A 10,894-nucleotide genomic window follows, 5' to 3' on the forward strand; every position below is an offset into this window, starting at 1 on the left:
TTTCCAATGTGACACCCGCTGGACACATTATTAGGTACACCCCTTCTATGTGACACCCGCTGGAACATTATTAGGTACACCCGTCTAATGTGACACCCACTGGACACATTAGGGCACTGTGACACCCGCTGGACACATTATTAGGTACACCCCGTCTAATGTGACACCCACTGGACACATTATTAGGTACACCCCGTCTAATGTGACACCCACTGGACACATTATTAGGTACACCTCGTCTAATGTGACACCCACTGGACACATTATTAGGGACACCTTTCCACTGTGACACCCACTGGACACATTATTAGGTACAGCTCTTCTTCTGTAGTACTGTCCATGGTGCTGAAACAGAGTTACTTCATTACAGCTCCTGCACTATATTACTCAAAATGAACTCTTGTGAGCTTTAATTAATGTTACAATGTTGTTCTCAAAAATGTACCTGGGCTTATGTTTCATTTACACATGTTCAAAGCAAAAACGGGGGGCTTAAAATTTCAGAGTGAAATATTTGTGTTTTTTTAATCACAATAAGTGTTATTTTAACTATTTGATAGTTAAATGGGGGTTGAAGTTGTGGTTATTTACCAGAGTTGATATGGTTGAAGTTAATTCAACTTCTCCTAGTGTTAATTTTGGCTCCTCCCACCCACCACTTTAACTCCCACGAGAGAAGACCAGTTTGAACCAGTTTTGAACAGAATTTCATCTTAAATGAATTAAAATAAACTGTAAAAATAAAACTATGTCTCTGTGTTTGGCTAAACCAGGATAACTCTACAAAGTGTTATCCGTTTACTCTTAAAATGTTAAAATAAGTCTAGGAAATTTGTTCCAGTGTTACTTAATTAACATGTTCAAAAATGTTAAATTAACTCTAGAGCAGATTGGACTCATATAAACTCTGAGAAAATGTTCAAATTGATTCTGTGAGAGTCACTTTTAACACTTTTTTGCTGTGTTTTTCCAGGTCTGAAATCATCCAAATGATGAAGTGAAGGTGTGTAGAGTTTAAAACACATTGGAGCACTTCCTGTATTACTATATGACATCACAAGGTGGAACAGAGTATTTTCTGTCTAAATAAAAAACTCTCTAATTATACAGGGTTTGTGGGTTAAACATGTGAACAAAACACAACTCCAGGTCTGTTTGTGATGAGAAAATTGCATTAGAACATCCATGAGAAAAACAGCCTAGACCCTTTAAAGCAGCTCCAACATCTCCAGGAAGATGAGCAGGTAGCATGCCTTCCACCAGGCCATGTTACGAGTCAGGTCAGTGGAGATGCAAACCTCCTCAGAGTAAATAACCAATCAGGAACCTTGTGAGCTTGGATTGAAATAAAAAGATTGTGTGCATGTTCTAAAATCGAACTTTATGGATAATTTGCAATTAATCAATGTATTTATTGTACACTGGTAAGTGTTCCCCCACACTTCAACACAGTATGTGAACTAAGGGAGAACCAATGAACAGCTGAATGTACAAAGGACATTTTGATCAAGGTCATATTTCACTTTGTTTACTATAGTGAGACTTTTGGACAATTTTGTTTTTATATGTCTAATGTGGACTTTCCTACTTTCAGGAATTTATTTTCATTTACATTTTCTATTTGGACTCCTTCAATCATAATTGGTAACTCTGTGTTAATCTTGTGATTGCCAAACATCATTGCCTTGGTCTTATTCAAGTTTAATTACATTTTATTAATATCCATCCAGTTTTTAATTGTGTTTAGCTCCTCATTTAGGGTACTTATGTGTTCATTATAATTGTGACTACTATAAAATATGTGGGTGTCATTTGCAAAGAGTTTAAGTTTTAGTGAGTGAGATATTCATGGAAACCAGCCCCACTCACAGTCAGAATGCTATTTTTCGGAGTATTTTTGAGGTATAAAACCACCTGTAATTGAATAAATGTAAAGTAGAGCTGTTTAATGTCATGTAATGTAATGTGTGGAAAATTCAAGGGAGATCAATGACGTATCCATAGAAACAAGCAGGTGACAGACCCCCAAACTAAAAGTGACATAGTGCACCTTCAAGAAGAAATCCCAATCTGACCAAAACCAACCCACATTCACATTTACACGACACACTGCACACGTGTCGGCGTCCTAAAGCGTGTCCATTTTCTTTTGTCATTTGCGGTGGTGTTGATGAAGCCCGGCCTCACATAACGACGGCGCGAGGGCGGAGGTGCCTTCAGGAGGTGGTCACGTCATGGTTCTCACTGGAGCAGAAACGTGGCTCGTTTTCGCCGCCGCACAGACCATGCAGGCGCTCACATCCACTGGGCTGAACGGGGAATGATGGATATTATAGATTGACTCCAAACCAATTATAAACACAAGAACACAAGCACCTGAACAACTGCAATGACATTCACACTATTAATAGATATGGAGCTGTGTGCGTGTGTGTGTGTGTGTGTGTGTCCTTAGAATAGACTGGTTTGTGACATATAAGAAAATATTGTTTATGGTAGTGTTTAACTGACATTTACAGAATTGTAGTGTAACTCTAGTTAAAGGTGCATTGTGTAACTTTTCTGGTGGAGAGTAAAAACACCCCCTCGTCCTGGTTTCTAGTCCTGTCTGCATGTTTCTGCATTTCTGTCCCAGTCCAGAATGTGCTTCTCTAATTTACAGTGTCACAAACGGCTGATTTGTGTCGTTCCTGTTCTGCTTTGTGTTTTAACGCTCGTGTTTCTTCTTCACTGTTTCTTTCTCACATTCTGTCCTATGTTCTTTATTTCTGTGGACTGAACGCCCTCCCTGTTTCCCTAATGTGTGTTTTATTGCAGGACAGGACGAGTAATTGCCTGAGCTGTACTATTTCATAATTACGCGTCCACCCAAAAGATAAAATAGAACCGGAATATAAAAGTAATGTCGTATAGGAAACACCCTGTGTGTCCTGCAATAAAACACATCGGGAAAACAGTGAGGTTGGTCCTTGAACCGTCACCTTAACGTGGTGGAGGGGGTTGAGTGCCCGAATGATTCTCGGGGGCTATGTTGTCGGGGGCTTCATGCCCTTGGTAGGGTCACCCGAGGCAAACAGGTCCAGGGAGACACGTCAGACGAAGAATGGTTCAGAAGCCCCCTATGTTGCATGTACCAATGAGGCCAGATACGTCGCCCAGAATGGCATTACCAGGGCTCCACCCTGGAGCCAGGCCTGGGGTGGGTGCCCGACGGCAAGCGTCTGGTGGCCAGCCGGGCATCGCCTGAATGAGCGACATGGCGCCGCCCTTCTGTGGGCCCACCACCTGCAGGAGGAGCCATAAGGAGCTGGTGCTGAGAGATCTGGGCAGCAGTCGAAGGCGGGCGCCTCAACGACCGGATCTCCGGACATGGAGACTAGCTCTGTGGAGCAGAACAGGAACAACTTAAATCATCCATCTGTGACATTGAAAAAGAGAGAAGCACATTCTGGACTGGGACACACACCTGGGATACTGTCCTGAGGAAGTCAGACTGCAGGTGGCGCTGTCATCCTGCCTCCACCGGTAGAAAGACAGTTCCAAAACCTGTTTAAATCAGCTGACCAGACACATCACAGCAACTTCACTTCAACTTCAGGGAGCAGAACAAACTGTCAGGTCTGAAAACAAACTCTTGGTCTGAAAAAAGAACCTAATAACAAAAAGTTTTGTTCAGTTGAAAAATCCTTTGGCCATGGATTCTCCCTGGACAACTGAGGGATTTTGCACACATGTGGCGTTAAATCTTTCTATCTTTATGGCAACCAAACCAGACCAAGTTACAGGTCAGATCTGTGGAGAGGCGACCCCGCTCACTGTCAGAATGTCTGTTTTTCTAGGTATTTTTGAGCTAAAACCACCTGTAATTGAATAAATGTAAGGTGGAGCTGTTTAATGTCACACTGTGGAACATTCCAGGCAGAGCAATGACATCTCCATAGAAACAAGCAACTAAAAAGTTACATAGTGCACTTTTAATCCTTCCAGACTGACAGTATCATACGATCCCTGAGAATATGTTTTATATAAGTGTGCATAACTTTCCAACCATAAAAGATAGAGACTTTTTTTACTGGCTTTCCAAGCATTTTTCTGGCATTATTATAGAGAAAACAGACTGATTCATCAGCCGGTTTCACTTTGTGGAAACAGAAACAGATTTCTGGAGTCAACACAAACAAAAGCACAAATAAACAAAAATAAGAGACTCAAATCAAATGCAACAAACTTGCTCCGATTGCTCCAACTGCACACAGCTACAGTTGAGCACCAAACACTCCACAGCCACATGAACACAAGGCAGTCGTCAGCCGTGCCGCTCCACAACTCCTCCAACGTCCTTGTAGCCCCAAGCAGCTCCATCCTCCCATGGTGAACCTTCACACGAGACGCCATCCTCACTTCAGAGGGCGCCCCTGTGAACTCCACCTGACTTCTGTGTACCTCTGTCGCCTTTCGGGGTGATGTAGACCTGTCCATTGTCCCGAGTTTGTAACTACTGGTTCTGTGCTGCCTGAGCCCTGTTGGCTGACAGGTGAACAGTTACTCCCACAGCACCAGCCTTGTTCTGTCTGGTCTGCAGGCTTCTTCACTGCCTCCCACTGGCCTGGATCCCACCACTTTCAGTCCAAATGTACAAATCCAAATGTAATAAACGCCCATGGAAACGCAGGAAGTGATGTGGCTCTGTGCCCTGGACCTGACACCAGCTGTAAACATGACTGACACCAGGAAAGTCATGAGGCCACTGTACTGGTTTAGACCTGGTTTAGTTCTAGTTTGATCCAGATCCAATTCTGGTTTAGACCTGGTTTAGTTCTGGTTTAATCCTGCTTTAGTCCAGGTCTAGTTCTGATTTAGACCTGGTCTAGTTCTGTCTTAGCCCCAGGTTTAGTTCTGGTTTATTCCTGCTTTAGTCCTAGTCTAGTTCTGATTTAGACCTGGTCTAGCTCTGGTTTAGTCCTGGGTTAAGTCTGGGTCAAATCCATGGTTTAATCTCAAACTAGTTCTGATTTTGTTCTGACCTTGTTTAGTCCTGTTTTAGTCCTCGGTCTTATTCTGGTTTAGTCTGGTCTGGTTAGTTAGTTTGGTCCTGGTTTAGTCCTGATTGAGACCTGCTCTCCCTGGTTTTGTCTCGGTCTAGTTCTGGTGTAGTCCTAGTTCAGCCCTGGTTTAACAGCCTACCTGGTTTAGTCCAGGTTTAGTTCCGATCTAGTTTTGGTTTAGTCCTGGTTTGGTTCTAGTCTAGCTCTGGTTTAGTTCTGGTTTAGTCTTGGTCTAGTATATATAGGATTTATACTGGTTTAATCCTAGTTTAGTCCCGATCTGGTTTCGGACTAGTTTAGTCTCGGTCTAGTTAGTGTGGACTGAGGCACGTGCTCCTTAGGCAAAGAGTCCTGGTTTAGTTCTGGTTTAGTACAGCCATAGTCAGTGTTGGGGAGTAACAGATTACATGTACCGGAGTAACATAATCAGTACAAATTATGAGTAACTGTATTCAATTACAGTTACTGTTTCACTGAGTGGTAATTGGATTACAGTTACTTTGTTAAAATAAATGGATTACACAGTGGTATTTTCCTGTTTTCACATTTTGGGCTATATCCCTTTTTTTTTTTTTTTTTTTTTTTCCCCGTAATTCCACTCATTGCCGGACACTAAACCAGGTCTAAAACCAGGTCTAAACCAGGTTTAAACCAGGTCCAAACCAGGCCTAAAACCAGGCCTAAAACCAGGTCTAAAACCAGGTCCAAATCAGGTGTAAAACCAGGTCTAAAACCAGGTCTAAACTAGGTCTAAACTAGGTCTAAACCAGGTCTAAACCAGGACTAAAACATGCTGCGTGGACCACGTCTTCTCTTCTTCTATTAATAATATTTTTCATACAGTTATGTAAAGTTTGGGCTTTTTATTTTCTTTTAGCAGACAAAACATCTTATGTGAAGAAATCTGAGTCTTTGCTTCTCTACAGCAAATCAAGTAATCCAAAGTATTCAGATTATGTTACTCACTTTAAGTAATTTAATGGATTATGTTACAAACTACACTTTGGTGTATGTAATCTGTAATCTGTAGGGGAATACATTTTAAAAGTCACCTTCCCAACACTGGTCATATGACACAACTCCAGCAGCAGATTGTGAAATAACAGGCTGTACTGAAAAAAGAAAACAAAACAAAACGATGTATAACACTTCATTAGAGGGTAAAGGGGGGAGTTTTAACATTAAGAAAACAATCCAGGGGAGGACAAATGTACTAAAACTGCTCTTAGGTCTGGAGAGTTAATGCACCTTTAAGTTACAACAGCTCAGTTTTCAATCGGAGCTGACAAAACTCGATTGTGTCATTTCCCGCGCGCGCACAAACCTCCTGGAGCCGCGTTTGCCCAACAGATTTAGAATAACCCAAAACAATGAATCATAAAGATCCGATTCTTTTAGCCTAAATCCCTCCGAGGCGCGTGTAATCTCTCCTGACACGCGCTTAAACCGGAGCGTACGGCCGAGCAGCTGTTTTTACGGTAATCATCTGTTTACGCACGAAACTGGAACGACTGGGATAAAAGCGGGTCACGGGAGCAGAGACGCACGTGTGCGTGTGTGCGTGTGCGTGTGCCGGTGCTGAGGTGGCGTCCGGGCGGGGGGAGGAGGAAGGAGGGTGACGTGCGGACCGGGGAGGAGGGGGGGCGGAGTACAAAACGAGACGGAGCGGCGGACGCGAGCGGCAGATGTGAGCGGAGCGACAGATGCGCGTGCGGAGGAGCGGTGCCAGCGCGTAATTAGCCACGGATACGGTCCACGGGAGGAACCGGATTATGAGGATTTAAGTTCACCCGGAGACCTGACCCCGACCCGCCCGCACCGGTACCGGGTCTGACCCAAAGCGGATTCTTTAAACTCCTCCGTAGCTTCGCCGTGCGCAGCGCTTCCTCCTCCCCCCGGGTCCTGTCAGCTCCGCGCCCCGCCGTGCGCACAGACCCGAGCCGGAGACCGAGCCACACTCTCCGGGTCTAGTTCTGGTTTAGTTCTGGGTTAAGTCTGGGTCTAGTCCGTGGTTTAGTCTCGGTCTCGTTCTGATTTTCTTCTGACCTTGTTTAGTCCTGTTTTAGTCCTTTAGTCTTATTCTGGTTTAGTCTGGTCTGGTTAGTTAGTTCAGTCCTGGTTTAGTCCTGATGAAGACCTGCTCTCCCTGGTCTAGTTCTGGTTTAGTCCTAGTTCTGTCCTGGTTTAATAGCTTACCTGGTTTAGTTCCGGTCCAGTTTTGGTTTAGTCCGGGTTTAATTCTAGTCTAGTTCAGGTTTATTCCCGGTCTAGTTCTGGTTTCGTACTGGTTTAGTCCCGGTTTAATACTGGTTTAGTCCTGGTTTAGTCCCGGTCTGGTTTCGGACCGGTTTATTCCCGATCTAGTATTTGTTTAGTTCTGGTTTAGTCCTGGTTTAGTCCTGGTCTGGTACTGGTTTAGTGCTGGTTTAGTCCCAGGCCGGTTTAGTTCTAATTTAGTCCCGTCTAGTTCTGGACTAGTCCTAGTTTAGTCCTGGTCTGGTACTGGTTTAGTCCTAATTTAGTCCCGGTCCAGTAATGGTTTAGTCCCGGTCTAGGTCTGGTCTAGTCCTAATTTAGTCCGGGTCTAGCACTGGTTTAGTCCAAGTTTAGTCCCAGTCTGGTTCTGGTTTTGTCTTAGTTTAGTCCCGGTCTGGGGTCTAGTTCTGGTCTAGTCCTGTTTTAATCCCGGTCTAGTTCCGGTTTAGTCCTAGTTTAGACCCGGTTTGGTTCTGCTTTAGTCGCGGTTTAATCCTGGTTTAGTCCTAGTTTAGTCCCGGTCTGGGGTCTAGTACCTGTTTTAGTCCTGTTTTAGTCCTGTTTTAGTCCTGTTTGAGTCCCGGTCCGCGTCATGGGTATAGACCGGCGGCGGAGGGCGTCTCTGGCTCTCACGTTGAACTTCGTGGCGCTGTTCTTGGCCGTGTCCGCGCTCACCACGAGCTACTGGTGCGAGGGCACGAGGAAGGTGGTCAAGCCGTTCTGTACCGGGCCAGTGACCACGAGGCAGGCGTTCTGCATCCGCTTCAACAGCTCCAACATCAACGACTCCCGCCTCGTGCAGTACATCTGGGAGACCGGGGAGGACAAGTACGTCATGAGGAAGTTCCACACCGGGATCTGGTTCTCCTGCGAGCAGAACATCAACATGACCGGTGAGTGGACAGAGGCAAAGAGTCCTGGTTTAGTTCTGGTTTAATCCTGGTCGAGTCCTGGTCCTGGTTTAGTCGTGAACATTACCGGTGAGTGGACAGAGGCACCGTGCGCTTTTGGTGTAGTTCTGGTTTATTCCTATTTTAATCCTGGTCTAGTCCTGGTTTAGTTCTGGTTTAGTTCTGGTTTAATCCTGGTTTCATTCTGGTTTAATCATGGTCTAGTTCTGGTTTAGTCCTGGTTTAGTTCTGGTTTAGTCCTGGTTTAGTTCTGGTTAACCCTGATCTAGTTCTGGTTTAGACCTGGTTTAGTTCTGGTGTAGTTCTAGTTTAATCCTGGTCTGGTTCTGGTTTAGACCTGGTTTAATCCTACAGTTGTGGTTTAGTCCTGGTTTAGTTCTGGTTTGGATCTGGTCTAGTTCTGGTTTAATCCTGCTCCAATTCTGGTTTGGTCCTGGTTTAATCATCAACATGACCAGGGAGTGGACCGAGGCAACAGTCCTGGTTTACTTGTGGTCCAGTTCTGGTCTAGTCCTGGTTGGGCACCTGTTTAGTCGTGAACATTACCGGTGAGTGGACCGAGGCACCGTACGCTTTTGGTCAAGATTTGGTTTATTCCACTTCCAGTCTAGTCCTTGTCTAATTCTAGTTTAAACCTGGTGTAGTTCTGATTTAATCCTACTCTAGTTCTGATTTCGTCCTGGTTTAGTTCTGATCTAATCCTGGTTTAGTTCTGGTTTAGTCCTAGTCTACTTCAGGTGTAAAACTGGTTTAGTTCTGGTATAATTCTGGTCTAGTTCTGGTTTAGTTCTAGTTTAATCTTTGTCTAGTTTTGGTTTAATCCTGGTCTAGTTCTGGTTTGTCCAGGTTTAGTTCTGGTTTAGTCCCAGTTTAATCATCAACTTGAGCGGTGAGTGGACTGAGGCAACAGTCCTGGTTTAGTTTAGATTTAGTCCTGGTTTAGTTCTGGTTTAATCCTGGTCCAGTTCTGGTTTAGTCCTGGTTTGGTCCTGATTTAGTCATGTGTATTACCAGTGAGTGGACCGAGGCACTGTGTTCTTTTGGTGTAGTTCTGGTTTATTCCTACTTTAATCCTGGTCTAGTTCTGATTTGAATCTGGTTTAATCCTGGTTTAGTTCTGGTTTAATCATGGTCTAGTTCTGGATTTGTCCTGGTTTAGTTTTGGTTTAGTCCTGGTCTAGTTCTGGTTTGGACCTGGTTTAATCAACAACATGACCAATGAGTGGACCGAGGCAAAAGTCCGGGTTTAGTTCTGATCTGGTTCTGGTTTAGTCTGGTTAGTTAGTTGAGTCCTGGTTTAGTCCTGATTGAGACCTGTTATTCCTGGTTTAATCTTGGTCTAGTTCTGTCTTAGTCCCAGTTTAGTTCTGGTTTAGCCCTAGTTTAGTCCCAGTCTAGTTAGTGATTGGACTGAGGCACGTGTCATAGGCAACAGTCCTGGTTTAGTTCTGGTCCAGTTCTGGTTTAGTCTTGGTTTTGTCATCAACATTACCGGTGAGTGGACTGAGGCACTGTGCACTTTTGGTCTAGCTCTGGTTTGGTTTAGTTCTGCTTTAGTCCTGGTCTAGTTCTGGTTTAGACCTGGTTTAGTTCTGGTTTAGTCCTGGTTTAGTCATGAACATGAGTCATGAGCTGAAGCACTGTGCACTTTAGACAAAAAGTTATTGCAACTTCAGTTTGAAAAAAATCTAATTAAAAACTTAATTTGCAAAACCAGATTTCCCTGTTTTGAAAAATGTACCTCTTTTCTTTTTGATGCTGTCTTCTACTCACAGCTGAGTGGATATTTTTATTGCACTAAAACAGGTTTGGCTTTTAAAACCCAGAGAGTCCAGTTTAAAGGAGCTGTGTGTGTGTGTGTCTGGTTCTGTTTGTACTTGTACAGTCTTCACCTGCAGAGAGGCGACATGTCCAAGTGTGTCTCATCCTGAGTTTATGGACAGAACAGGCCTCATGTGAAGCTCAGAACCTCCAGAATTCCCTCCCTGAGCTGCAGACGCTGCACTAGCACTGACTCATGACTGCTGCAGGTGCTGGGGTTTAGGTAAAGACCATTCAGATCAAACCAGCAGAATTTCAGCATCAAACTGGCAACACATGAGACTCATGTGAGGCTCATTCTGCTTTTGACTGGAAAATCAGAACTAAAACATGCTGTGTACAGGTATGACCCTTGGAAATGGTTGTGGTTTAGTTCTGATTTAGTCTGGTCTGAGTTCTAATGTAGTCCTGTTATAAACCTGGACTGGTGCTGGTCTAGACCAGTTATAGACACACCCCCTCATCATATGTTTTATGAACACACAGAGTCTGGGCAGGTCCACAATAAGTGAGAGTTGGTTTCTTTTTTCAGTTTGTGTTCATTGTTCTTCTAAGATGATTCTTTAGTGGAAAACAGTGATGTAGAAGTTTGTATCAGATTTCTCTTTGCTTGTTGGTGATGAGATATTTGTGAGGTCAAGTCCGTATATTTTTCCATGGAATATTGTCAGTAGAGTCGGGGCGTCACAGTGCACGAGTAGAGCTCTGTTTGGGAGGTGCACTTGTGCTGATAGTCGCTCTTTTTCTGCATTAACTCATTATAAGACAAGTTTAACTGAAGATGAAGCCAAGTGCAGCGTCTTCACTCACACCTGCTCAAGTCGACATCTTCAGGTGCTGCACTGTCCTGACGCTTCCCCA

At 44.1% G+C, this 10,894-nt stretch overlaps 1 protein-coding gene across 1 annotated transcript in view; it reads left to right on the forward strand.

Moving 5' to 3' along the window:
- The first annotated feature begins 7,893 nt into the window (after nt 1-7,893).
- gsg1l2b (gsg1-like 2b) overlaps nt 7,894-10,894 on the forward strand; it is a 48,864-nt gene continuing 45,863 nt past the window's right edge. Inside the window, exon 1 of the mRNA XM_020928927.2 lies at nt 7,894-8,194. Coding sequence (XP_020784586.1) covers nt 7,894-8,194 — 301 coding nt within the window. The remainder of the gene's footprint in view (nt 8,195-10,894) is intronic.

This window comes from Boleophthalmus pectinirostris, unplaced genomic scaffold (assembly GCF_026225935.1).
Source record: "Boleophthalmus pectinirostris isolate CB_2022bp ecotype Guang Dong unplaced genomic scaffold, ASM2622593v1 HiC_scaffold_14, whole genome shotgun sequence".
NCBI lineage: Eukaryota > Metazoa > Chordata > Actinopteri > Gobiiformes > Gobiidae > Boleophthalmus > Boleophthalmus pectinirostris.